Below are 26,269 nucleotides of genomic sequence, written 5' to 3' on the forward strand. Positions count from 1 at the left end.
TCAGGTTTGAAATGTGAATGCAGAGTTGCCGAGTTGCAGATTGGTGCACATGCCGAGTTGTGGTGGAGTTCTGGACTTGTGGAGTTGTGGAGCAAGGCAACTTGAGTGCTTGACTATTTGTGCAAAAGTGCAAAAGTGCAAATTGTGTTCAAGTTTCTGTTGTAGTTGGAGCATTCAGAATTTGAATTTCAGTTGATTGAACATTTAGTTGAAATGATTGAATAATTTGGATTGTTTTCTGTTGGACAATGTATTTGTGAGTTTGTGTTGTAAATTGTAAACTTGCATTATTGCATGATTAATTGATTACAGTTATGTAACATTGATAATTTGATATGCATTCCAGTCTTCCAGGTACCAAAATGAGTGGCAAAACTGCCAGAAGTGCAAAACTGTCTTTGGAAAACTGGGAAAAGAGCAAAGCTGATGAACTGGCTATTTTGGGCCCGAAAGACCGAAGCGGCCCTCCTGAGTTTGGTTTCTGTTGGTTTTCATTTTGGAAAAAGCCCGAACTAGCCCGAGCAGACAGTTTCTGGCTCGGTCCCAGTCTCACTAAATTTCGAGTCCGACCCAACCCGAGCCCAGGCCTACCAATATCTCAAATAAATTTTTTTTTAGAGTCCTTGACCCAAAGCACCAAAATCAACTAAAATTGTCCCACTTACCCCAATAACAAATTTTTATTCTCACTAGCCCAATTTGAGGCAAAATAACAATTTTACCCTTAACCTAATTAAATAACTATTATCATGCCACTCTCTCTCATCCCTCCAATCTGCACTCTCTCTCTCTCTCTCTCTCTCTCTCTCTCTCTCTCTCCGATCTGCACTCTCTCTCTCTCTGCAATGGCAGCTCCGGAACCGGAGGACGACGCCCACATCTCCGTCCTCCCCTTCCCTTCAGATCTACCCCTCCTATCTTTCTCTTCCTCTGAAACTGTTCGATCTTTAGTATAGAAGAAGCCATGGCGGAGCCAGAAGAGATACCAGGGGCGTCGCTTATGGATCGCTTATGGAGAAGATCTACTCCCAGCGCCGCTCGTCGTCATAGTCTTTCAAAGATGACAAGCCGTCGAAGAAGGCCGATGATGTCAAGCACAAGGCTGACATGTAGAATCTGGAAGTTTTCTTTTCGCGATCTAATTAAGGAGAATATGCATGAGAATTTTGAATATATTGTATCAGAAAGATCTCATATTGTTTTAATTTTGATGTATTAGCCTTGTGGCTATTATGTGCCGGTTAGGTTGTATTGATCCTCATTGTTATGCAATTACGGGAATTGGATTAGCACATTCTATGGATTTTCAAGGTTTCGATAGGCCACAGCAGTTTTTTTTTTTTTTTTTTTTTTTTTTTTTTGAGAATGGTAGGCCAGTAAAGGTTGGTTGCTTTTTTCCAGAAGATTTTTTGTGCTATATGAATTGAATTGAATTGAATCAGAATGGAATAATAGTTGTAGTTGCAAGGTGGTTGTTTTGGTTGTGTGCATTTTTTTTTTCCGTCTAAGATCGAGCACGTCTTGACCCTCTCTCTCTCTCTCTTCCTTTTTTTTTTTTTTGAGTAAAATGTGGGTACAAGGCCTAGAAGGAAAGCGGGATTTGGAGGGTAATAAAGGTCTATTGGGGGGCAATACATGTTTATTGAAGGTCTATTGGGGGGAAATACATCAATAGATGTTTTTGAATTGTTGTAATTTCCTTGTTTATTTTTCTGTAATCAAAGTTTTATTTGTTTAAATTTAGGGAGATTAGTTCCCATTTTGGCGATTGAAAGTCCTATTGAGGGACAATAGACGTCTATTGGAGGGCAATACATGGCTGATAGTCGTCTATTAGGGGGCAATAGACGTCTATTGGAGGGCAATACATGGCTAATAATCGTCTATTGGGGACCAATCGTCTATTGGGGGCCAATAGACTATTGGGGACCAATCGTCTATTGGGGGCCAATAGACTATTGGGGCAATAGACGTCTATTGGGGGGCAATAGACGTCTACTGCCCCTCTATTGGGGAGCAATAGATGTCTATTGGGGGCAATAAACATTTCCGGTGAGTTTTTCAGAAAATTCCGGTATGCGGCAACCGGTAACCGGAATCCGGCGAAAGTTGGTCGGATTCCGACTGCCGGTGACCGGACTCCGGCAAAGTCTCCTATGATTTCTCTCTCTTCCATTTTCTCTCTCTCTCTCTCTAACTAACAAAGGGGTGAGGGTAAAATGGTATTAAAAATAATTAAAAAAACAAAAAAAAATCTTAAAGGGGTATTAGGGAAGACCTCCTTAGAGTGTTTTGGGTAAGAGGGAATTAAAAAAACTTAATGGGGGTAAGTGGAAAAAAAATCTCTAAAAATGGTGTAAATGAACAAAATCCCATTTTTTTTATGTATATTATTTTATCGCTTGGAAAATCATTAAAAAAAGAGTTTAAGTTATAGTTTGTGGATTCGAAAAGTGTTTTGAAATCATTATTTGAGTGTACAAAATTTTTGGTGACAGATAAAAAATTAGCAATTTCGACAAAAAATAAAGTCCCACAGTACATAGTTTTAAATAAATATCATGGTCTTATAAGAATTTTTTTGAGAAAAAGTTAAAAAGTTCAGTTTTACACGGAATTGGAGAATGAACTATAATTTTACAACTTTAATTTCTTTTACTCCTTTTTACCTTAAAAATAAGTAAACAGTTCTATATTTAAAAGTGCCCAAGTAATGAGACATCAATGACTAAGAATATGTCATGTAACTCTAATTTTGTTGTTCAAAGTGGATTACACCCGTGAGCAAATTTGAATCCCCCTGTCTCTCAGAAAACTAGGGTTCTCATATTTTCCTTTGTGCTCGTCCGGCGGCTCACTGCGCCCAGGCAGGCTTCTGGCCTCGTCGGAGGATGGTGAGTGTAGCCGGACGGGTTATCTGTTGCTGTGATGATGGTGTGTCGATGGATTGGATCTGGCTATTGGCTGAAGATGGCAGATTCAGTGAGATACCATAGCTGGACGGTGCTGCATCGATGGTGGGTAACTCGGGGTGCCGTTGCACCTCAAGGCGTCGGTGCATCAGGGGAAGGTCAAGATTGGGTCGCAGAATTGGCTGCGGACTGGCAACCTGGGTGGCGGCGATGGGATCGATCGATCCTTTTGCTTTGGCCCTGATCTCGGCGAGTTGCAGTCTAGGATTTTCAACCCAGATTTGGTATGGTTTGGTTGCTAGGATGGTGGGATGGCGATCAAGGCCTTGACTCGATGGTAGTGTGCCGGTGTAGGTGGTACAGCGGAGGCAGCGGCGTCGCTGTGCAGGGTACGATGGTGTTGATGCTACGGTGGGCCTGGGTGGTGGGCTTTCTCACTGAGATTTGGATTGGATGTTGTGCTGCATCACTGATGTCGCTCCAGCCTCGATTGGAACGCGGACGGTGGTTACCTTGGAGGAACAAGAAGGGGGCGGCGAGATCTGGTGCAGAGGGTCTTGGATCGAATCGGATTGTTCCGATCTGGTTTGGGCAGTTTGCTGCAATCCAGGCGAGGGGATGAGTTGGTGTGGCGGCCAGCAGCGTGGAAAGGGGTTTGGGCCGGGTTATGTGTGTTGGGCCCTTGTGGGTGGGCAGTTCTTACTAGGTTTTAGGGTTTGTTCTTTTGGTTTTGTTTTTCGGTAATAAGTTTTAGTTGTTGGGTCGGTGCACAGCAACTATTGGCATAGACAATCTTCTCTTCGACGGTTTAGAGGGTCGAACCTGTTCTGGAGTTGGGTCAGCAGCGGTGGCGAAAATGTCTGGCTGTGGCATACTAGCATAGACAATCATCCTTGGCCTTCTAGTGGGTCATTCTTTTCTGGCTGCGGGTCGGAGGTGATGGCGATTTGGAGCATTTGTGGATTACCGGTGTTGACATTAAGGTGGCACTGGAGTTGGGTTTAGTTTAGTCTCAGGTCTGATGGTCCAGCATTTCATTTTGGTCAGGTTCGAAGTCACAATGAGTGTAGACTTGGTCGATCAAAAGCAGGTCAGGAGGACTTTGGGTGGCGAGTTAGTGTTGACAAAGTTGTGAGCTAGGCATTCACTGCTCCTGCGCATGTTCTCTGCCTTTTAGTTGATGTGCAAGTCTTGAGTCTGTAGTTGAGTCGGGGTTTTTTTTTTACTCCATCAGTCAGTCATTATGGAGTTCTAGTGTGAAGTCCATTGGCCATTTCTGTGTAAGAGATGTTGCCAAAACTCGTTGTAACCAGTTTATTATTAATGAAGTTTCTTCTTGATCAAAAAAAAAAAGAAAAGAATATGTCATGTAAGATGAGGTAATGACTTTTCAAAAAAACAAAACAAGATGAGGTAATGTAGGCTATTGTTTTCGACCCAAAAAGTAGAGCGAGCAAAATACACCAATCCAATTGTCTCCCAGTGCTTTATTCTATTTCTGACCAACCAACACTGTTTTATTAGTGGCTGCTTTTTCAGACAGAATGCCCATATGGATCATATACATGGGAAACAGCCAGTGTAGAACATGTTACTGTACATCCCTCTGCAAAAACTCTATATCTATCTACATGGGAAACTCTTATGCACAAATTGAATAAACCAATATAAGCTAAAAAACTGAAAAATTCATGAATAGTGCTACATCGAATTAAGCAAATATTTGCTGAATGACCGTCTCAGCATTTCCATTGTACTGTCCAAGAAGATGGATGGCATCTGCTCTCGGCAGAGCTAGAAATTCCTGCACCATCAGTGGTAAAAATTAATTGTCCTGGACAAACATGTCTGAAAACAAAACCCAGAACCAACATCTCTTCTAAACCTAGGGAATCCTTTTGGTGGTGAACGAAGTGATGATCAAGAATCATATGTTGCAAGGATGGCCAATATTGAGAACAACAATGATGTGCATGGACAAGAAAATTTTATGAAGATGCCAACAATTGGTATAACTAAGGGAGTAAACAAACGAGTTCCTCAAGGGGATGCTAAAATCTGAGACAACATAAGACTTACCATTACTTTCAGTACTGCATTCTCGTCAACATCTCTCGATGACACTTGAGACAGGCTGCTTCCATCTTCCACCATCCTGGTGCTTGAAGATATTGTAACTTGGGAAGACCCATTAGAGCAACTATCAGCATTTGACTTTGATGTTGCAGCAGCAGCAAGCGAAGGCATATTAACTTCTTTCAAGAAATCAATCCTCAATAGACTTTCAAAGTGATCCTTACACATTTGAAGTTTAAACCACTCATTATGTGTGTGAAGGGTTGCTCTCATTATTTTCATAAGCTGTGGTTCATCAATGCCAAGCCTCCTCCCAATTGCAACCTATTACACATTAGAAGAAAGACTTTAAATTCCAAGGCATTGCACATTGTTAATGTGTTATGTTTTATAAACCATGTCCAGGTAGAACTACAATTTAATAGTAGTGAAGTTAACAACATATCTAAAAAAAAAAAAAAAAAGTAAAACCAACTGCAGGTAATTGCATCAGCAGCTCGAATCATGTTAGCACGTCAGGGCATACCTGGAGTGAAGTTGCAAGAGCATGCAAGGGGAAGCCTTTTCGAAGTGCGTCTTCATCAGGTTGGAGCAGTGCTAATAAAGTCTCCTTCAAGGATTTCAGTAAAGATGGGTTACTAGCAGCCAAAGGACCAAGATGAGAGCATGCAACCCTCAGAGCACTAGAACAGTCACCAGAGCTGACAAGCTTAAGGAATTCAACCTAAAATTGGTGAAAGGATTAGATTGTAGAATTTTGTATAATCATAGTATATATAAAAGCCATTTCCTTGAATGAAGTTATCACTACTGACTGTCCATGATTGAAGTACCTGCTTAAGTTGAAACAGCAAAAGAGGATTTTGCCCAAAAAAGTTCGGGTCCATCGAGTTGACTCCTTCTACAACCTCTGCAGCCATTCCTTTGCTAGCTAGTTCCTTCATCTCAAGCACAATCTCATATTTATCCACGTTGTTAACATCTACAACTAAACATTCTGAAGCCTGCAAACCAGCAGTATTATCAAATAACAAGTAGAACGAACACTATCCTACCACTTTATACCACCTAATAACAGGAAACAATACCTGCTTCTCCTTTGAAGACAATGTATCAGAAACCAGGGAATTTGAGCTTATTCCTTTACTTATTTGATTACAAGAAACAACAGGAATAAACCCAAGATCATCTTGTCTTCCCCTCCATCGCTTGCGCTTGCTTCTTTCTGCACTTACATTGGTTCTGTTTCTTTGTGGAACTCTAAGATTTTCAGGCTGATGTGATCCACTGGTGCTACAATCTTCTTGGTTGCTGGTTGACTCACAAGCATAACGTAGGTCGACCTCGATTCCTTCCATGCTAGCCACATCAGAATTCTTTTCAGGGGAACCACGTCGCTGATCAGTACTAATGGAAACTTCACCATCAGAATTTTTGCTGGCATATTCCACCTCGTGAGAACTGTCTCTTGACAAAGAATAACCAGCCACTGATTGGTCAACTTTCATAGATTTGGAAGGGCTTTGCATTCCGGGTACAACTATCATGGATAGGTAGATTAGTATCAGTCACAATGTTAAAAGATTAAAAACAATAACCTATAAAGTACAGAATCAACCAGAAGTTGAATTTTCACCAGAAGAAGATGCAAGACCAGCATCCACAATGCCCCTATAAACACAGTACTCGCGAACAAGCTCATCAAGCAGGGTCACATCAACTCTCATTCTACATATTTCGTTCTGCAGTAGGAAAGTACAAATAATTAATACTAATGAATTAAAAATCTTGCAAGCTTAAAAAGAAATTCTGTTTAAAATTAATGCAATTGTCCATGAGGTTGGGGAAAAAAGATTCTCTGTATCATCAGTACAAGTTCTTCCACCCCTATTCTGACCAATCTTAATCACTACTGTTTATATAGCCTCTTTTTTGACATAAACATCTCTCACAGTATGTTGTTTTTTCATTTACACTTACAAATATATCTCAGATCAAATTAAGATGCCTCAAATGACCCATTTCCCTATAAGTTATGAACTTGACGATACAAAAAACAAATCCAAACATATAAGCACTTAAAAAAAAAAAGAATAAGAAAATGTTTGATCAGTAATTAATAAGTGACCTGAAAAGCCTGAAACAAATCACCCTTAGCAAATCTCAAACTATCTACTGCTCCCTGCCTTGTAAGTTCTACAGCGTGTGCTAGAGCTTGTATGTCCACCTGGTTTTCCAAACCAAACACAAAAATATGTTACGACATGCTTAGCATCCAAATGACAGTTTTACTTGTTCATTGTCTAACACATGAAATAAGGAACATCTCTGTGATCCATGCATCACCCGCAAATGTTGAACTATTTTACCTCCTGTAACATCTAGGGACAAGTGTGCATGTTTTAGAAGTCTCACCTCATCAAAAGGAGGTGCTTCAGACAGGCTCTCTTGGGGAATTGCTGGGGGGTCACGCTCCTCTAGAAGCAACCTCGTCGTAAGGTCTGAAATGGGTGATGAAATTCCTTGACGAAGACAAAAGCCCTTGTGTATGCTGCACAAGACACTGATAACTTACCAAAAAAAACTACAGAACATAGTTCCTGTGCCTTGTACACAAACAAACACTCCCTCACACCCTAAAGGACATTAAGAATAACTGTAAGCAACTACTCCAAAGTCAAAGAGGTCATACCTTATTAAATATATCAAGGTCATTGAGAAAACAGGATCATAGGCATGTAAATGGGCTCTTAAGACAGTGGAAACCAATCCAGCAATTTCAAACCTCCTCCTTTCGGACCACTAAAACACATCAAGCGAAAAAAAAAAATCCTTTCAGCACAATTTACAGTAATGGTATAAATATGAATATAACAAAGAAACAGTAGGTAATACATAGCATAGCTGGTGTACAAGTACATTACAAGTGCATAACTATCTCACCTCACTTGCTACTGGAGAAGCTTGATCGTCTTTATCATATATAAAAGCTAGTAGTACATGCTTGAACTCCTCATATGCTTCCTTTCAAATGCAACAATAACATCTATCAGAACCCACAATTAAACATATTGAACAAAACAACACAATACCAATTCTCCATTTCGGCAATTTTGACACGAAAACTAGAGCTATTGAGCTAGTTTTAGTCTCTAGGTAGTGAATTCCATTACAAAACTTAACACAGAAACAAAAATTGACGGTGCTGAAATCAGAGTTAACAGTTCAAAAAAGTACCGGATAGGCGTCAAGCGCACAAGGAGCCAGAGCAGTTCTCAGGCAACTAATCGCCGACTCACGCGCCTCCGCCGAGCCTCTCCTCAACAGCTCAATAAACCTCTTCAAAAAAAAACGATCCAAAGATTAACACTTCTGCCAAAAAAAAAAGGAACAAACAAAACGCGAAAACCATAGAAAGCTCGAGGTACCTGTTTCTGGAGGCGGAAGAGGAGGCGATGATCGTCGAGGATGAAGGGCGCGTGGGAGCGGAGGAGATCGACGGCGGCGTCAATGTCACCGGCCTCCAACGACCGTCTGATCTGACGGATAATCAGCCGCGAGTGATACGACGACGACGAAACGGACGACGACGAGGAAGATGACGGCGACGGAGACGACGGCGGAGACGAGAAGGAGTCTTCGATTAGGTTCTCGGATTTGGCGAAATCGATTATGAGAGCGTCGAGGGCTTCCCAGTTAATAGGCATTGAGTCCATTTTTTGGGGTTTCGGGGAAGAGAGACAGAGAGAGAGAGAGACCCAAAGGAAGAAGAAGAAGAAGAAAATCGGGTTGGGAAATTTTCAGGCAAACGGTAAAAAGAGAGGGAGTGGAGGCAAATTTATAGGTGGTGATTCCTGGTTCGCTGGTTGTTAAGGAGGCGGGGGTGTTACTGTTACCGGTGTGGGTGAGGTTGGGATTTTTACAGACGTCTACGTGGAGGAATAGGAGTCTGGAAGGATCCGTGATGTGTTCATGTGATCGGATAGAAAAAAATCACTATTTTTTGCATTATTTCTTTATTTTTTATTTTTTATTTTTTATTTAATATAATTCTCTAAGATTCTATAACGGAAATTTTGATTTTTAAAGATTGTTGTTCGGCCTATCATGGCATGGAATCCCAACATATTGGTTTGCCTTTATTGGAACACCTGAGTAGATCTTGGTCTGAATACTGAATTGGTAGGTGTGTTACTAACTCGGTAACGTAACCAAGGTGCCTTATTACTTCACCCCCCTCGATCAAAATAAAAATACTTAAGTAATTATGATGTTGATCAATTCATGAAAAATATATGTTTGACATTTGATGTTTTTTTAGTAACATTTTATAAGTTGCGGTTATATATTTTAAATTTTACATATGCATATATGGGGAGGCATAAAAGTCTAGAAAGATCAATGATGCGATAAAATGGAATAACTATTATTTATTTTTTTATTTAAAAGATGATTAAATGATTTCACTCCTACTTTTATGGTGATTATTATTATATTCTTATTAAATTTAATATAATTCTCTATTCTATACTAGATTATAAAACGGCAGTTTTGATCTTTAAATGTTTTTCAAAACTTAGGTACTTGCATTATATATAGGCAGATTAGCTCACCTAAGGGACAGTTTTAAGGGACTGTGAGGGACAAATGCATCTCAACCACATGTATTAAATATAAAAGCAGAAATTATAACAACTTAAAACTGTGTATTTATTTTCAACCGTCAGATTCACTTGTCCCTCACAGTCCGTTAAAAACTGTCCCTTAAGTGAGCATGCCTTTATATATAGGATATGAAGTTGCTAATCCACTCATCATATGTTTGACCTTCGATGTTTTTTTAGAAATATTATTATATGCTTTTTATTTGCAAATGACACAATTTTGAACGTTCACAAATGTCACATTATGTAGGTTAAAATTGGGATGAGTAGGCTGATAAGGGAAGAGAAGAATAAAATTGTATTTTCTATTTTTCCGTGAAAGTTGGAATTTTAAGCTTATTCGTTTTTCATACTAGTCGATGGATTGATGCGATATGATTGCAATCATAGCTTGTACGTGCATCTCAATCCTCAATGTCAGACATAAAATTAAGCGTGTATTAATCAACAAATGTATTCATTCCCTCTTTTGTTGCCCTCGATAGTCGATACTCTAAACCTTGACATATTAATTCGGACTAATTTCTAATTTCTAGTGACAAATTCCCTTTTCACAAGCACAAGGGTGTGTCATGACAATTGATTATTGCATGCTAATTATTCACATGGAGAAGGTTGCTTAGCTACGCTTGGTGGAATCTTTCCTTCCGCAGTCTTCTTTCGTCTGATAGTGATTTTGCAAACCTGCCGAAGCTTACTAGTTAGCTACATATATTGATATATAACTTTTGTTTGTTAAGAAGTGATGTCCTATTAATTACCTAATGAGAGCGTTCTCATTGGTGCCTTCATTTCCCACAGGCTCAAAAATCCCAGTGTCGTGATTCATCCTGGAAACAGGTTTCTGCAGCAGACCCTCACCAGTCTTCACAAGATCCTTCAAGTTCTTCTTCGTCGCCTTGTCCGTCGACGATACATCCCCGCTCAAAGTGTCATCCTGCATCATGTTCAAGATATCACATATCAATATATAATACAGTGTCTACTACATGTATTTTTGGAGCATGCTGTGAAGCTCATTACCGGTGTCAAAAATAGCAGCACAATATGGTCCAAAATGTTTTTTCGAAATAATTTTTTTAGAACACATTCGTACCATATTTACTAGTTATTATAGTAATTAACAACCGTATATCATAGGACCGGCATTAAGGAAAGCTGGGTGAGGCAACCGCCTCGAACCCTTAATATAATAATATCTTAGGGTCGGTATATATATATAAATATTTATATATATATATACATATATATATGTGTGTGTGTGTGTGTATATATAGGTTAAATACTGCTTATTCTGTATTACATATAGGGTTTTATCGTTTCAGTCCCTGACCTTCAAATTTCACCTAAAAAGTCCATGAACTCCCAATTTCCTCCCAATTTGTCCCCGCCGTCAAGCATCCGTTAAAAACTCCGTTATCTTCTCCTAAAAAGTCTATTATACCCTCATTTACTTAAAATATATATATATATATATATATATATATTTCTCTTCCTCTCTTTTTTTCTTTTTTTTTCTTTTTACCTCTTCTTTTTCTTCCCGCTCTCTCGCCTCCGTCTGTTCCTCAAGATGGTTCCAATCCACAGACCTTCAAGAGGTGAAATGAAAAAAAGAAATAAAAGAGAGAGAAAAAATAAATTTAAAAAAACAAAGTAAGTGAGGGCATAATAGACATTTTCGGCAACTTTAACTGAAATTTTGACGACAGGGACCAATTGGTAGGAAATTGAGAGTTCAGGGACTTTTTAGGTGAAATTCGAAGGTCAGGGACTGAAACGATGAAACTCTATAAGTATAGGGAGTAAACAGTATTTAATCATATATATATATATATATATATATATATATATATATATATACAGTCATTCTATGCTAAGGAGGTTCTTAACTTAGCTTACGGTACGGATTTCCATATTTTGACCACTTTTCGATCACATATTCACATCTTAATCGTTCAGTTTTTAGGTCCTAATATATAGATCATCTCTGCAAATTTTCAGCCAAATTGATGATCGTTAAAGCATCCAAAACTTCAATTTACACAAGCCGTTCAGGTTGGACAAATTCGGTTCGTTCGTGTAAATTGCAGTTTTGGATGCCTTAACGATCATCAATTTAGCTTAAATTTGCTGAAGTGATATACTCATATATACCTAAAAACTGAACAGTTAAGATGTGAATATGCGATCGAAAAATGGTCAAAATATGGAAATCCGTACCGTAAGCTAAGTTAAGGACATCCTTAGCAGAGAAGGCTTATATATATATATATATATATATATATATATATATATATATATATATATTAGGGCCCTTCCACTAAGGGATCCATTTTTTGGTATTTTCTACGGATAGGGCATTAGACCAATTTTTTTATTACATTTTACAATCTCAAATGTTCTGTTTTTAGGCCAAAATGTGTAGATTAGCTCTGCAAATTTTCAGTCAAATCGGTGATCGTTAAGGTATCGAACTAAATTAAATCAATGGACGAACCGAATCTGTCTAACTTGAACCGTTCATACATATAATTGTAAATCGCAGTTTTGAATGCCTTAACGATAATTAATTTGGCTGAAAATTTGTAGAGGTGATCTACATATTAGGACCTAAAAAATGAACGGTTGAGATGCCAAAATATGATCGAAAAGTTGGTCTAATGCCCTATCCCTAAAAAAAAAAAAAAAAAAAAAAGGATACCTCATTAAAAGGGCCCTGATATAGATATATATATATATATATATATATATAGACACACACACAAAAGATGTATATATATATATTATATATATATATAGACACACACACAAAAGATGTACGAAGTCATGAGTTCGAGTCACCATGGAGACAGAAGTGAAACCCTTTGATCCTCTTTAAAAAAAAAAAAAAAACACACACACACAAAAGATGAGGGGTTAACCGGAGATATACTTGGATTCGAAGGTAGTTATGCTCGCAACTAATGGACCTGAAAATCAATGACATGTGAAGGTCAACCATGTCTCCACTAGCAAAAGTAAAAGCATCAACTAAAGGGCAGTGGCCATCTTTGTAGAGCCAGCCCATGATCCCCCACTTTGATGCCATTTTTGCATCGTACTTCTTCGCTGTCTTTGAAGTTCCAGTGCCTAGAGAGAGCACTAGGTATTTGCTGTAGTCTAGGCTTTGTGGTGCCGACAGAGCATCTCGACTTCCTGGGAACACTGTCCCTGTTGGCTTCATTGCCAGCAATGCCTGATTTCCAGTTATTGAACACAAAATCATTTCCACATTTATCGAAATAGCTATAGATGCATTGTTAATTTATGTGTAAACTCATCAAATTTATTGGAAGATAAATGGATACTAATTAACACCAAAATATAATACGACATTTTCAGTGCCTTACTATATGCACTTGTGAATATCGCGCTTGTGGCGATTACATTATAATAGTAGGTGAAAATTTTGTTACGTGATTGAACCTAGACGCATATTGTGAGAAGTTGTATAAAACACTAGCAGACATACCCAAATTCTTCCAAAACTTGGCAAAATTGGTAAAAATGTACTGATTTTGAAATTCCTTGAGACAATGGAATCCTATGAATCCATAATATCTTTTTCCCTTAACCAAATTGTAATCTCTAATATCTAAAAAGAAAATGGACAATATATGGATGAAATGCCTCGAAAATATTTCTTAAGCTTTCTTGCAATCACGCTCTCAAAATAGTATATAAAAACGTTAAAACCACGATTAAACTCAATCACGTAAATTATTAAAAGAGCCAGGCAAATGAAAGAAGCAAGGATTGGCTCTCTTACAGGATTGTTTGCTGCCACACCACCATCAACAAGATGGAATTCCCTCTCATTTCCTCCTGAGTCTCTAGTTTTGAAGTGATGAGCTGGAAGATAAGTTGGAGCCGACGAAGTACCGATGCAAACATCTGATAACAATGCATCCTCAGAAGCATCGATCTCTGCCTGCGGATAGAATATGGATCATTTAGCAACAGCAGTTTAAGATCATATGCTGTATATAAACTGTCGTTAGATAAGCACGTACTGTATACGTACCTCAAAGGTTGAGAAGGCATGGGGTTGAAGCAGCTTGATGTCAAAAGTGGGTATAACAATTCGTGTAACAGTATCGTGCAGTCTTCTAGCTCCAAGTATCTGACGAAGCATCTTTCTCAGGTACTTGCCATCATATTTTGGTCCAATTAAGGCACACATTCTCATAATTCTCCGACTGTGGACATGAATATTTGCCACAAAAGATTTTTGGTAAAAAAAAAAAACAAAGTAATTAATTCATACAAAATAAAGAAAAATAATTAGCAGATAATTATCGAGTATCGTTAACCTGGATTGAGGAAATATTCTGGGGCAATGCTTCAGATAGAATGGGACTATATCTCTTGCCTCAAAAAGAGGTCTCTTTTTTTCATCAGGTGCTGTCAACATGGTTGCTATTAGCCCTCCTGTGCTTGTTCCTGCAATCACATCAAAGTAGTCTGCAATTCGCGCTTCTTCTCCATCTAATTCCTAAACAAAAGAAACCGTAAGTGCTACGATCGATCTAGGCGAAGAAAATTCAGTATATATAGTCCAATACGTGCAGTACAAAGTTAGAAATGTACGTACATAACAATATTGAGAGAGACAAAGATTATATAATATCTTTTCAAACAAAAAAAAAAGATTATATAATATTTGCATACTTGTAATTTGGATTCAAGGAAACTCAAAATGGTTCCAGGAATAATGCCTCTAATTCCACCCCCATCAATGCTTAGAACAGTAATTCTATCACCATAGCTTGGGTTAATTTCTCCACGAAGAGAATCTTCCTTTCCCATAACTTAAGTTTCAGCTAAGCTACCTCTAATTAAAACAAGACCAAGTATATGATCTGATATATATAAGGTAGGTTTAACATAACTGGTCTACATATATATATAGCTAGATTTCCATATTTAACATGTGCATGATCAGGGTTTGGCCTGTAAAACTCTATGCATGCATCAGGGTTTGGTCAGACGGTATTAGCTGCAGCACGATGAAAATGAAAGGTAATGAAGAGTACGTTCTACAAGGTACACTGAACCGTGCATCCAAATGCAGCCTCAATTATTTCGCAAGAAAAAATCGACTACATGAACAAGAAACTGGAAATAGCTTGATTGATGATCTTTTCTGCTAATAATTCGTAGCAGGAATGTTAGGTTGGTGCTGAGGTCAAGGTAAGGATTACGTACTTGAGTACATAACATCTTTCTCTTAAGTATAGGTAGGCGCTACGATGATACGTAATTGAACAGTCTTAATGCATTTATGCATTGACCTTAGTTTATTAGATAAGCCATGGATGGACATGATGAAGAAAGAAGGGAAGGTATCATAACGTACTCTTATGATAAAGGCTAGCTGTCCTTGAAGTGCATGCTGCATTGCTGATGTCCAAACCTTTAATTGCCCAAATTTGCATCATACACAATTCATCTCCAATGTCATTTTGCCAACTTCGAGTAGGAGCAGTACCTTGTACGTTAAAAACAGTATGATTTGGTTGGAGATGGACGTAAAGTTGTTTTCAGTGGACATGAACCAGCCTAGACCATCTCTACTGACCACGCACAACGTAATATCATCATTGCTATTCAATAATAATCAATAAAGTGTAGACTGACCGAATATATGTTATGTGCAAGTTAATTCGATCATCTCTAATTGGAGTGTGACGTCATACCATTTGGTGATCTAAAATTTTAAAGATTTCCACCTTCTTCCTCGATTGGTGATCAAGTTAATACCTTACTAATTAAAGAGTGTGTCATACCATTTGGTGATCCAAGATTCTAAAGGTATCCAACTTCTTCCCGACTGTTATCTGGACACCGTCATGAATTTGTTTTCTTTCCAGAATTTAAAGCAAGAGATTGATCTGTGTTTGGCAGCTGCTGCCTACCGAACATATGCTTTTCTACAATCTAAGTTGAGTTTGTAGACTTTGGTAGACAATCAGCGAACACTATGCCAGCAAGGGTTGGCAGGATTGGCAAAAGCAAGGTTCTTGCCTTGGTTGGCACCCCCATCCAAGGTTTGAGCCCCAAAGTTGTCAATTTATCCTTTGTTGGTAGGTTGCTGAGTGCCGGGGTCTTGCGGGGCTCATGTGAACGCTGGTGAAACGTGCCAAATTCACAGGTGTCTAAGTCATCTCGAGACTTGATTGCGGATGCCTGCAGGTCATACCACCTTACCACTTCAGTGTGGGCTTTGGGACGTTGTGGGGTCTGTCTACTCTCAATTGTAACCCTTAGTTAGGCTTCTGACAAGGTCTATCTCGGGTAATCGGGGCAAACGGTCGATCATAAAGTTCTTGGACAAATACTTTTGCCAAAAAAAAAAAATCAGCGAACACTATAAATATGTAATGTAACCAAAGGTGAACTATTGAAGTGCTGTGTTAAGGATAAGCGCAGATTAAAATTTTGGGTTAAAAACATACATCAATATTCCTCTCTACTGTATGTTTACAGGCTTCAATTTAAAATAACAAACAGATACCAGATTAAAATTTACCCATCCTATGCCTAGCCAAACCCCTTCAAACCCTATCGAGGAAAGAGAGTGAGGAACTCTACAAGCTCATTACTTTTGGTTAAACATTTCGAATCCATCGGCCGAACGACAACGACCATACTAGAATTGGCGAAAGTCCCAAAGTTTAAAAAGCAAAAGTCACCTCAAAACATTGATGACCATGTACGAATTCTTCTACCTTTTAACCTTTTCCGTTTCCATTTCTTGTACCATTTAACTTGCATTGCTCAAAACATTGAAACTGAGTTACAGGACAGAACCATACTAGAGCATGCGTCGCCACGGGCTCTAAGAAAATGTGCAACAAGACAGATGTACACTGAAAGATTTTTTTTTTTTTTTTAAATAGATGATTTCATTACTTATTCATTGCCAGAAGATACGTTACATCAATTATTGTCTTATATTAAAATCATAAATGGCACAAGCCACCAAACAAATTAATCGGTAACCCTCACTGCAAACAAAATGAGTTCACTTATTCGGGCCAGAAAATACGTTACATCAATTATTGTCTCATACCAAAATCATAAATGACACAAGCTACCAAACAAATTGACCGGTAACCCTCATTGCAAACAAAATGAGCTCACTTATTCGGGCCTGAAAACAAAAGGACCCAAACCCTCATAACCTAACTCTCTTTTATAGTAAATCTAGTCGCCTAGAGACCTCAATTGATGTACAACTGGAGAAACTAAGAATTAAGCCGACAAAAGATGGATGAAAATCTTCTCGAAGAAAAGATTAATAATGAAAGAAACAATTCATTGCATGAAAAGTGCATGTGGAAATCCTTTCAGTACTTAGTAGACTACAACTATGAGGAAAATCTGTAGTGCAACCTCCACTACAAAATTCTGAGTTGGAAGATGCCAATCCAATTTAAATATAGGTATCTAGTATAAGGTTTAGCACCACAATTACTAACACTGAGTTAGTATCTCAGCCCCATCCTTGGTTATTAAGATAGTATGTTCAAACTGTGCTGATAAGCTTCCATCTTCTGTAACAACTGTCCAATCATCGTCCCACATTACAGGATTATAGCTACCAATCGTTAGCATCGGTTCTGCACACAGTTTCCATAAGTAGATGATGAAATAAACAACAACTTTATATGCAATATAGCAATGGTGTTCGTAAAGAAATACTATAGCATACAAAAAGAAAAGGTGCCCCAATGATCAAAATGCATTTACCTATTGTGAAGGTTTGATTTAACACCATGCGTCCACTGTCATTGTTTCCTGGAAGAAATAATGAACATCGTAACAGAGTACAAATGGAATATGCTCGGCTCTTGGCAGATAGTGGATGCATATTGTGTGTCAGTGCATGTGTACGTGCACGCATGTAACTGATTAATGAATAATGAGTAAATGACACTAAATATTTTTTAGGAGACTAATGACATCGTATTGTAAGCTTGAACAAATGTAAGAACAGGTAGTCCATTCAAGATCTAGTAGATAAATGTAGTTGTCAGTCACGTTAAAGCTGATTACTTTTAGGTCTGAGGAGATATGTTTTCTGTGATAATCAGTATTAATTTGCCTAAAGAAGATTTATAGACCATCAATTTTTTATAAGAGAATTATAACAAGAGTGACTAGAAGGCAGGAGCAGCATAAAGTTCAGAATAATTACTGTAGTGCAGAACAACTGGATCAGCATGAAAGACGCGTCCAACACCATGCCCAACGAACTGTCTAACAACACCATAACGATGTTTATCTGCATGCTCTCTAATTGAGGAAAAAAGCAATATTAATCAAGAGTATTAAAATAATACAAATTATACTGGGAGAAGGGGGGGGGGGCGGTGGTGAAGATGCCTTACTGGATTGTTCTGCCAATTTTCTTGAACTCCACGCCAGGTGCACAAATTGATATTGCTTTGTCAAGGCATTCCTTAGTTACCTAAATCAAATATTATTCTTGTAAGCATAGGTATGATAGAAGAACATCTCGAGTAAAAGAATTATATATATATATATATATTATAAGTTTATAACCTTTACTTAAAGTCCTACAGTTTGACTAATTTCTTATACAGATGCCCTCAGTACAAGTCTGTAGAAACAAATCAGGGACATACTTTACCAAGATTTCGAAGTTAACATATCAATAATAAAACTATCTATGGAGTAAGTTTTAATTATAAAGGAAATCCATTAGTTCATGAACAATGAAAGCTGAAGAGTTGAGCATAATTTTAAATTTTAAATGTCTTCTATTTGCAGTCAGTTAACAACAACGTTGAACGACCAAAAATACCAACTATCCAAGGCTGGCCAAGTTTCATTATTTTACTTTAAGTGGAAATCTTGCCCCTTTGTCTTTGTCTACCTACATGGATGGACATTGAAATTCTCACGATAATCTTTACTGGATAAATTGCTAACTGCAAATAATATGGAGAACATATCTAACTCCACAAGATTTTCAGAGAAGGATATTGCCACCTGAACTAAGTTTCTGCCTGCATCATCAACATCTCCACAAAAGAAAGTTTTTGATGTATCGCCATGGTACCCCTGTAAATTACAATTCAGTCAGAAGGTAAAACTACCAAAGCATGAAACTGGAAAGCCAATGAGCATGTGTTTCATCAATAAAAAACTGTGAATTGTAATACACATGAAAAATGTGATTAATCAAATTAAAAAATTTTGATTTCTAATGAGTATACTAGATGCCTTTAAGATGATGTGTATAGTGAAACTAAGCTATAGAAAAAAAACAGACCACTGCCACCTCAAAGGATAATGTAGCATTCTGTCATGTTTGGTTCCTTTTATAGCCTTCCTATCTTACTTAAAGAAAAACTGTACAATTCAGGACTGCAGTAAGCAATATAAGCACAATTTACAATTAAAAGAACAGTATCATCCAAAAAGAACCAAAAATGTAAATTTGCCTCAACCAATTAATATGGACACAAGGTCAAAATCCAAGTCTTAATTCTTAAAGTCTTAAATAGTTAAATCAAGCATACTCACATTCAAATAGACTGTGACATCAATGTTAACTATGTCACCATCCTGCAACAAAAGAATTTGATTAGAGACACTTGATGAACTTTGAAGCATAGAATTCGACCGCTAAGAACTTGGATGAAAGGGACCTCCAGTTCTCGGGAATCTGGTATTCCATGGCAAATGCATTCATTCACTGATGTGCAGACACTCTTTGGAAATCCACCATAGCCAAGTGGTGAAGGGTAGGCCCCATTATCAATTATCATTTGGTGAACAGCTTGGTCAATTTCATCAGTCTTTATGCCTGGCTGCCAACATAAGCAACAATTAAAGTTATATAGAAAGCATCCCTAACATCATCTAACCAGTCGAGAATCCATCTACAATTACTTATTAGCCAACAATGAAAACTGCAAATCCTTAAAGCGTTAGCATATTACCTATTAGATTAACTTACCAGTTACTTGCAATGATATAAAAAAAATTAAAATTTAAAAAAAAAAAAACGAAACGATTGGTTCAGAAAGTATTACAGAGATAAAACACCAATGTCTTGTACCAGATCCAAATCTAAAAACAGTAAGAGAAAAACTGAAGGAAAAACTCTCTTTTTCTCTAGGGGGAGCTGGGGGATTTCTGAAAGCAAGCAGGCTGAATGTGCACAAATGAATAACATCAACTCAATTATTGGGTTTTCAAGCATACTATGAAACTGGTAAGAAAAACCTGGGAGGAACTGAGCACTAAACTATTCATCTACAGGAAAATTATGAATAAAAAGCAAACTCTGCACCTATACCAATGCATGCGTATTAGCATCAATCACCTACATGACACTTGTCATCAATTTTTTCAATGTCTCATTATCTCACCTACCTTCCCCGTTTTGTGCACAACTAATAAAACAAAAGCACACTTGTACTGGCTTAGTCCATAACTTCACTGTAAGCAGCCTAGCAGTTATACTGCCATATCCAGGTCTCTCTCATCTACCTTCTTTTTCTGACATCTCCTCTTCTCTCACACAAACATAAGTGCAGTTATAAAAGCTTTACTGGTAGAATATCCATTGTACTCTACTTTCTACCATCAAGACTGTTTACTCTCTATCATTGACAGATAAAGCACCAACATTTCGGAAGGATGTGATGGCTAGCCAAGTGAAGTAAAGTGAAAGAGGAGTTGTTGAATATAGAACTTTGATGGTAGGAGAGTAGGAAAAAGGTCCCCTTTTTTTTTCAGGGTTTACACAGGTAAAGGAGTCATTAGTTTAAGTTTAACTACTTGTTCAGTTCCTTTTTCCTCCGAATTGCTTTCTCAGCTGCTCGTATACATAAGTTATCTAATGTTTTGGACATAGTACAGTAGTTTCATGGCCTTTCAATTACTTTTTCCAAGCTTCCATGTGAAATTTGTTGTTACTAACACAGCATGGGTGCCTAATTAGTTTGTTACTTTCCATGCTTACTTTGACACAAGCAAATGAATAATCCATCACTTGTTTAACCAAAACAGCTAGCAGAAGAAAAAAAATAACCAAGAAAATTATCCTATTGTTATAGTCTTATAGATGATTAATCCGCCAGAAGAGGAGTCACCTTGACCAAAGTCCCAGCATATTGAAGAACCTGTGCTGCAAGCCTCCCAGAAGCTCTCATGCATTCTATTCCCTCATGATCATGCACTTCAGGTCCACTCGCAATTCCAGGCGGTTTTTTAGATTTTACATAAGGCGGCCTTGGTATATGATCTGGAACAGGGCGACGAGGTGAAACTTTTCCAGGCCTTAAGCGTTTCCGCTTGGCATTTAGCACTTCACCTGCATTTCTGCGGATTTCAAGAAAAAGTTATCACTGTATGACTTTACACCCAAGTGTATGCCTCAGTGTGTTTGCTGCAGTGTACACTGTGCAATGGAAAATCATACAGACTACATGTTTCATCGATTCCAGCCCACAACCTCAGTCATCATATGGAAACCCTAAAGTAGTGCCACGACCACGACAACAAATATATCAAACAAGACAGAACCTGACACATAATACTCCAATAATTATCCTCTGTACTCATTTTAACTTTTGGAGACAACTTTTACAAAAAGACAGCCAATTCTTTCAAACAAGTTCATCTACAAAAAGTTAACAGTTCAACTGTGCCTAAAAGTACATGAAAAACTTATCCACGTGGTTTGTAAGTGTGTGCATGCTTACATGTAAATTAACACATGTGAGTTTGCAGAATTTTGCATATCATACCTTCCATTGAACAAGAGGTCGGTCAGGCCCGAAAATCCTCTGGATAACTGCATAGTGACATGCTTGCTTCCTGTGCGAGAATTAAGATGAAGAAAAATATAACTCACCATCACCGTATACACATGATCTAACCCTCAACCACCAAATAAAAATACAAGATAAGTGCATTTATAGTTGATTTTATAGAATTATCTCTGAGCAGAAGACATGAGCATTCCTAGGCACAAAATGGTGAACGCGGGAACACCAACAGAAAATTGTCCAGGAGTCTAGGCTTTGGTGTTTAGATTCTGAGAAACTGCTGAGATATTACCCAGCTTAAATCTTCAAAGCCTGTTGAAATATTAAGTTGCATAAAATGCAGTCACAGTCACAATGGCTTACATATTAGGACCAATTTCACTGAAATCTTTTGGACCCAAAGTATCTCTACACCTATTCATAAGATCTTTCCTTTGTTCAGTTCCCACATTCAAACCAACTGTTTCCTGATGGCTTCAACGATCCTCGAGATTCCATTTGCTTTCTCACCAGTACAGCATCATCCCATCTTCCAGCTCTTGCATATATATTTGACAGGGTGACATAGTGCCCCGGATTTTCGGGTTCCAACTGAACTAACTGTTCAGCAGCAAGCTTTGCAACATTAACATTTTGATGGGCTAGGCAGGCAGCTAACAGAGCTCCCCAAATACACTTATCAGGCTCCAAAGGCAATTTATGAATAAAACTAACTGCATCTTCAAATAGACCATCACGTGCCAGCATGTCAACAATGCAGGCATGGTGTTCCATTGTGGGGTTGAAACCGTTCTCCATCATACTATAGAAGACATGAAGGCCCTCATCCACAAGACCTGAGTGACTACATGCTGACAATACAGAAGTAAGAGTTACTGAATTGGGGCAAATGCCTGAACGATTCATCTCTTGTAGAAGCTCAAGTGCAGCTTGGCCAAGCCCATTCATTGCAAAGCCTCCCATCATTGAGTTCCATGACACTAAATCCCTATTTAACATGTTAGAAAATACAGAGTATGCAGCTCCAATGCATCCACATTTGGAGTACATATGGATAAGAGCATTCCATACTGGAACAACCAAATCGAAACTACTTTTCCTAATGAAAGCATGAATTTGCTTTCCAAATTTTAAGTTGCATGTTGGCAAGACAGTGGATAATGTTGTTTGGTCAAGCTTGATCTCTGCTATTTGCATTTTCCTAAAGCATTCAAGTGCTAAATCCTCCAACCCAAGGTCAATAAAACCAAGAATCATTGCATTCCAACTAACAGCCTGAGCTGGGTCCATAAATCTAAATACATTTTCAGCATCCTGAATTTTACGGCAGTTAGCATACATTGTCAACAATGCAGGGCCAGCTGAGATGTAAAATACAATGCCAGATTCCCTTTTTAACCCATAACCATGGATTTCTTTTCCACTTAACAAAGACCCAAGATGCCGAGAGGAAACAAGAGCAATAGAAAGAGAATCTAAATCAGGGTAGACCATACTGCTATTCATCATATCCCTGAAAATCCCCAAGGATGCTTCATGATTCCCAATTCTTGAATATCCTGATATCAAAGTGGTCCATGAAATGATATTAGGCTCCTTAATATGTTTAAAGATTCCCTTAGCCTCATCACAGAGCCCCATTCGGCAATAAGCATCCATTACCGTATTCAAAGTGACAACATCAGGCTCACAACCATCCGAATTCATACAACCAAATAGTTCGATAGCCAATCCAAGCATTCCATTACACACATATCCTGAGATAATTAAGTTCCATGTCAATAAATCTCTTCCCACCATCTCATCAAAAACTTGCTTAGCACACATAATATCCCCACATTTTGAATACATCTCAATCAATGAATTACAAACCTGCACGTTAATCTCAAAACCACTTATGATGACATCTTTGTGAACCCGAATTCCCACTTTTAAGCTTGAGAAATGTGCACAAGCCCTCAAGACCTTAGGGAACACATACCCATCTGGCAAAACTCCCCTCAATATCATTTCACCATATGCTCCCACACATTCTTCATACATTCCATGCCTTGAATAGAATCCGAGGATAGCAGTCCAAGCAAACACATTTGGTTCCAACAATTCGTCAAACAACTTTCGGGCAGATGCCAAATCATCGCAGTCTGCATACATCTGGACTAATTTGGTGACTAGGAATGGATTTTTACCCAACTGACATTGGATTATCTTTTGATGGGTTTGTTTTCCTTGATTTAGAGACTTTGAATTGCTGCAAAGTTGTAGGCAGTAATGGAGTTTGGAAGAAGAGGGTGGTTTGCTATTCGTGGACAAGATTGAGATTCCACGCTGAAGGCTCCATATTCTCATCACATTTGGGACCCCGAAAAGAGAACTAGGCATAAACATCAATCTGATGGTCGAAGAACTAGACTTTAGCACACTATAGGTCAATGCCATAATTTGTGCGCTTCAGCAAGAGGGTTGGTTGGTTGGTCAAGCCAGAAAAGTTGTGTATAATTGCATCACCGAACGCTTGCTTCCTGTGTGTGAATCGAAAGAACAAATAGCAATGACCATCACTTCATTCCCACGGTTTTAAGATGCAAAACCCACCAAAAGAAAGAAAGAAAAAGAGTCCCTCTAAATTCTGAACAAATGACTTGATAAAAGTCTCTATCTTCAACAAAAGGGCTCAACCAGCATTGATATTCCATCCATTTGTGAATCAAAGACCCTTCCTTTAAAGTTCAAATCAAAGAGTATGTGACAGTTCATACAAACTATAAAAGGATTATAAAACAAACACATATGCATCATTTCATTCACTACTAAACTACAAGCTGCTTCAAATAAACCTCGAGAAAACAACCCAAACTAAACATAAACATAAGAGATTACATATGACAACTGGAACAGAGAGAGTGAAAGTGACCTGGGTTGTAGCGGAAGAGTTGGTGGAGAGGCTGCGGTGAGTGAAGCAAGTGGGTACCCACAAAGGAGGAGAGGATTGCGGGTTGTACAGCACGCATTGCACTTGCGCTCACCATTCTTCTATCAATGTTGGAGTGACTTCGGCTTCTGTGTGTCTTTTGTGTTTTTATCCGCTAAATTTCAATCTTCCATTCTCCTTCGCACTTTTGCTCTCTCTTTTGTGTTCCACACCTCATGGCAGGCCCGGCCCGCCACCCTTTGCTTGGGCTTCACCGAACGCATCTTTTCATGCCTTTGTTTTGTCAACTTATTTCTATGCAATACTTGAAAGAAGCTAAAATACGAAGGAAATCTCAACAAGTTGAGATGGCCGAGTTGGTCTAAGGCGCCAGATTAAGGTTCTGGTCCGAAAGGGCGTGGGTTCAAATCCCACTCTCAACATTCATTTTCATTCAACCAAAAAAAATATTTTTTTTATATTTTTTTTTTTCTCTTTCTTTTCTATCAAGTTTGGAATTTTTACTCTCACTTCCAGTCTAATAATCAAATTTTCTTAACACTTTTTAGCCAAGTTTACATTTATTTGGGGAGAGATGTCTAAAGCCCTGGATGGAATTATGAATCAAATATGTTAAGATTAAACATTATAAATGGTACATATTTTATATGTTGCCCTTGGCATATAACACAATTTCAATGCTAGTTCAACCAAATGCAAAATAAAAATGACAACCATCAAGCCTTAGAACATAAATATTTGGGAGAAACTCCTAATTTGTAGACTACATACTTATTTATAATAATAATAATCTACATTATTTATTAAAAGAAGTGCAAATAGGGCAGCACATTTGATGACTGCTTTTGCTAGTTCTATGGCTCATGAATTTTTTTTTTTTTCTCTCCTCCTCCTTTCCTGCTAGCTGTGATTACAGCTGAGCAATGTCATGTGTAATTTGATCATTGATTAATAAAGTTTGACCTATTTGATTCAAAAAAAAACTAAAACTGAAAAAATGTACCAAAATAATCCCGAGATATTAATAAACTTTAGTACTCATAAAATATATAGAGATAATATAGTCAAATTACAAAAAAAACATAAAAATAACAAAATTAAAAAAATTGCTTAACAGATAAGTATGTGTGAGATCTCAGAATTTCGATTTTCTATTTTAAATAGGAAAAATAATTTCGAGCTACTTTTGCTTGAATTTCTCTTATTTTAAAGCCTTTTAGCTTTCCAAAATTATTTAAATTATAAATTTTTTCAAATTTTGTCTTTCAAACCCGTAGAATTAAAGTAGATGTCGTTACAAGTTCATAGAAATTTTCGGACACCCGAGCTATTTTTAATGTTTTTGGAAGTTGGTATTATCCAAGAATTAATTAAAAATAGAAAATAGGACGGTACAATCTGGACCGTTGGATTTGAGGACCACAAGATCTAAGTCGTTCGTTTGGAGTATATATGGATCGGATCAGCTTGATAAGCACAAGATTGCAAACCCAGACCTACTCGTTTTCTCGACCCGTTTTGCAGCGATACGACTCAACGATTTCTTCACTTTCCGGCCACCCCCTGAAGTTGCACCGACGCCGTTAGCTTCTTCTCGGCAGCGTGAAGTGGAACCCAATCCTCCCTCCTCCGAACTAGCAGTGACGGTGGCAAGACGAAGCCCAAAAGCTCCTTGGGTTTTCCGGTAGATTTTCTGACTCCGATCATGGCTGCAAGCGAGATGAGTCTAGACTCTAGAGTGAAGAGCCTAGAAGGAAGAATTTATTTACATTTTGCTTTATAACACTCACACCTCGGATTCGGCGTTAGGTGCTTAAAATCCACTGACACGGG

At 38.1% G+C, this 26,269-nt stretch overlaps 3 protein-coding genes and 1 non-coding gene across 9 annotated transcripts; 1 reads left to right on the forward strand and 3 right to left on the reverse strand.

Moving 5' to 3' along the window:
* Positions 1-4,321: 4,321 nt before the first annotated feature.
* Positions 4,322-8,811, reverse strand: LOC112187727. 3 transcript variants are annotated; one of them, XM_040514973.1, is made up of 12 exons: positions 8,417-8,811; positions 8,226-8,327; positions 7,932-8,012; positions 7,681-7,790; positions 7,404-7,539; positions 7,117-7,215; positions 6,607-6,730; positions 6,077-6,528; positions 5,822-5,992; positions 5,515-5,712; positions 4,992-5,312; positions 4,322-4,716 (listed from the first exon to the last, which is right to left on the reverse strand). In XM_040514973.1, exons 1-12 carry the CDS (start codon positions 8,702-8,704, stop codon positions 4,624-4,626), a joined length of 2,175 nt encoding a protein of 724 aa, XP_040370907.1. In that variant the 5' UTR covers positions 8,705-8,811; the 3' UTR covers positions 4,322-4,623. The 3 variants fall into 3 exon arrangements, with proteins under 3 accessions (XP_040370907.1, XP_040370908.1, XP_040370906.1); XM_040514974.1 differs by having other exon boundaries at positions 6,625-6,730; positions 7,404-7,551; XM_040514972.1 differs by having other exon boundaries at positions 7,404-7,551.
* A 1,258-nt stretch (positions 8,812-10,069) lies between these two features.
* Positions 10,070-14,797, reverse strand: LOC112187728 (patatin-like protein 1). Of its 2 annotated transcripts, none has more exons than XM_024326626.2 (7): positions 14,363-14,792; positions 14,005-14,186; positions 13,716-13,890; positions 13,461-13,622; positions 12,585-12,887; positions 10,414-10,589; positions 10,070-10,336 (listed from the first exon to the last, which is right to left on the reverse strand). In XM_024326626.2, exons 1-7 carry the CDS (start codon positions 14,498-14,500, stop codon positions 10,276-10,278), a joined length of 1,197 nt encoding a protein of 398 aa, XP_024182394.1. In that variant the 5' UTR covers positions 14,501-14,792; the 3' UTR covers positions 10,070-10,275. The 2 variants fall into 2 exon arrangements, with proteins under 2 accessions (XP_024182394.1, XP_024182395.1); XM_024326627.2 differs by lacking the exon at positions 10,070-10,336 and adding an exon at positions 11,178-11,241 and having other exon boundaries at positions 10,455-10,589; positions 14,363-14,797.
* A 2,167-nt stretch (positions 14,798-16,964) lies between these two features.
* LOC112188908 (methionine aminopeptidase 1D, chloroplastic/mitochondrial) lies at positions 16,965-24,601 on the reverse strand. 3 transcript variants are annotated; one of them, XM_024328140.2, is made up of 10 exons: positions 24,419-24,601; positions 21,484-21,553; positions 20,827-21,055; positions 19,375-19,536; positions 19,250-19,291; positions 18,713-18,784; positions 18,088-18,167; positions 17,895-17,992; positions 17,447-17,494; positions 16,965-17,316 (listed from the first exon to the last, which is right to left on the reverse strand). In XM_024328140.2, exons 1-10 carry the CDS (start codon positions 24,531-24,533, stop codon positions 17,171-17,173), a joined length of 1,062 nt encoding a protein of 353 aa, XP_024183908.1. In that variant the 5' UTR covers positions 24,534-24,601; the 3' UTR covers positions 16,965-17,170. The 3 variants fall into 3 exon arrangements, 2 of the variants coding, with proteins under 2 accessions (XP_024183908.1, XP_040370779.1); XM_040514845.1 differs by lacking the exon at positions 24,419-24,601 and adding an exon at positions 21,868-21,982; XR_005806707.1 differs by lacking the exons at positions 16,965-17,316; positions 17,447-17,494; positions 17,895-17,992; ... (3 more) ...; positions 19,375-19,536; positions 20,827-21,055 and adding an exon at positions 21,868-24,026 and having other exon boundaries at positions 24,419-24,560.
* Positions 24,602-24,777: 176 nt separating this feature from the next.
* TRNAL-AAG lies at positions 24,778-24,858 on the forward strand. Its single transcript has one exon. It is a non-coding gene; the product is annotated as a tRNA-Leu (tRNA).
* Positions 24,859-26,269: the final 1,411 nt, after the last annotated feature.

This window comes from Rosa chinensis, chromosome 2 (genome assembly GCF_002994745.2).
Source record: "Rosa chinensis cultivar Old Blush chromosome 2, RchiOBHm-V2, whole genome shotgun sequence".
In the NCBI taxonomy this organism is placed as follows: domain Eukaryota; kingdom Viridiplantae; phylum Streptophyta; class Magnoliopsida; order Rosales; family Rosaceae; genus Rosa; species Rosa chinensis.

Excerpts from the sequence above, each read along its gene's own strand:
- LOC112187728 (XM_024326626.2), bottom strand. The coding sequence starts at position 14,500 with ATGGGAAAGGAAGATTCTCTTCGTGGAGAAATTAACCCAAGCTATGGT. Across the intron at positions 10,590-12,584 it reads ATAACTACCTTCGAATCCAA|GATGACACTTTGAGCGGGGA; the intron begins GTATATCTCCGG and ends AACATGATGCAG. Across the intron at positions 10,337-10,413 it reads AATGAGAACGCTCTCATTAG|GTTTGCAAAATCACTATCAG; the intron begins GTAATTAATAGG and ends AAGCTTCGGCAG.
- LOC112188908 (XM_024328140.2), bottom strand. The coding sequence starts at position 24,533 with ATGGTGAGCGCAAGTGCAATGCGTGCTGTACAACCCGCAATCCTCTCC. Across the intron at positions 19,292-19,374 it reads CAGATTCCCGAGAACTGGAG|GATGGTGACATAGTTAACAT; the intron begins GTCCCTTTCATC and ends CTTTTGTTGCAG. Across the intron at positions 17,317-17,446 it reads AAATCAAACCTTCACAATAG|AACCGATGCTAACGATTGGT; the intron begins GTAAATGCATTT and ends AACTGTGTGCAG.
- LOC112187727 (XM_040514972.1), bottom strand. The coding sequence starts at position 8,704 with ATGGACTCAATGCCTATTAACTGGGAAGCCCTCGACGCTCTCATAATC. Across the intron at positions 7,791-7,931 it reads CTTCTCCAGTAGCAAGTGAG|TGGTCCGAAAGGAGGAGGTT; the intron begins GTGAGATAGTTA and ends GATGTGTTTTAG. Across the intron at positions 5,313-5,514 it reads CTCTTGCAACTTCACTCCAG|GTTGCAATTGGGAGGAGGCT; the intron begins GTATGCCCTGAC and ends AATGTGTAATAG.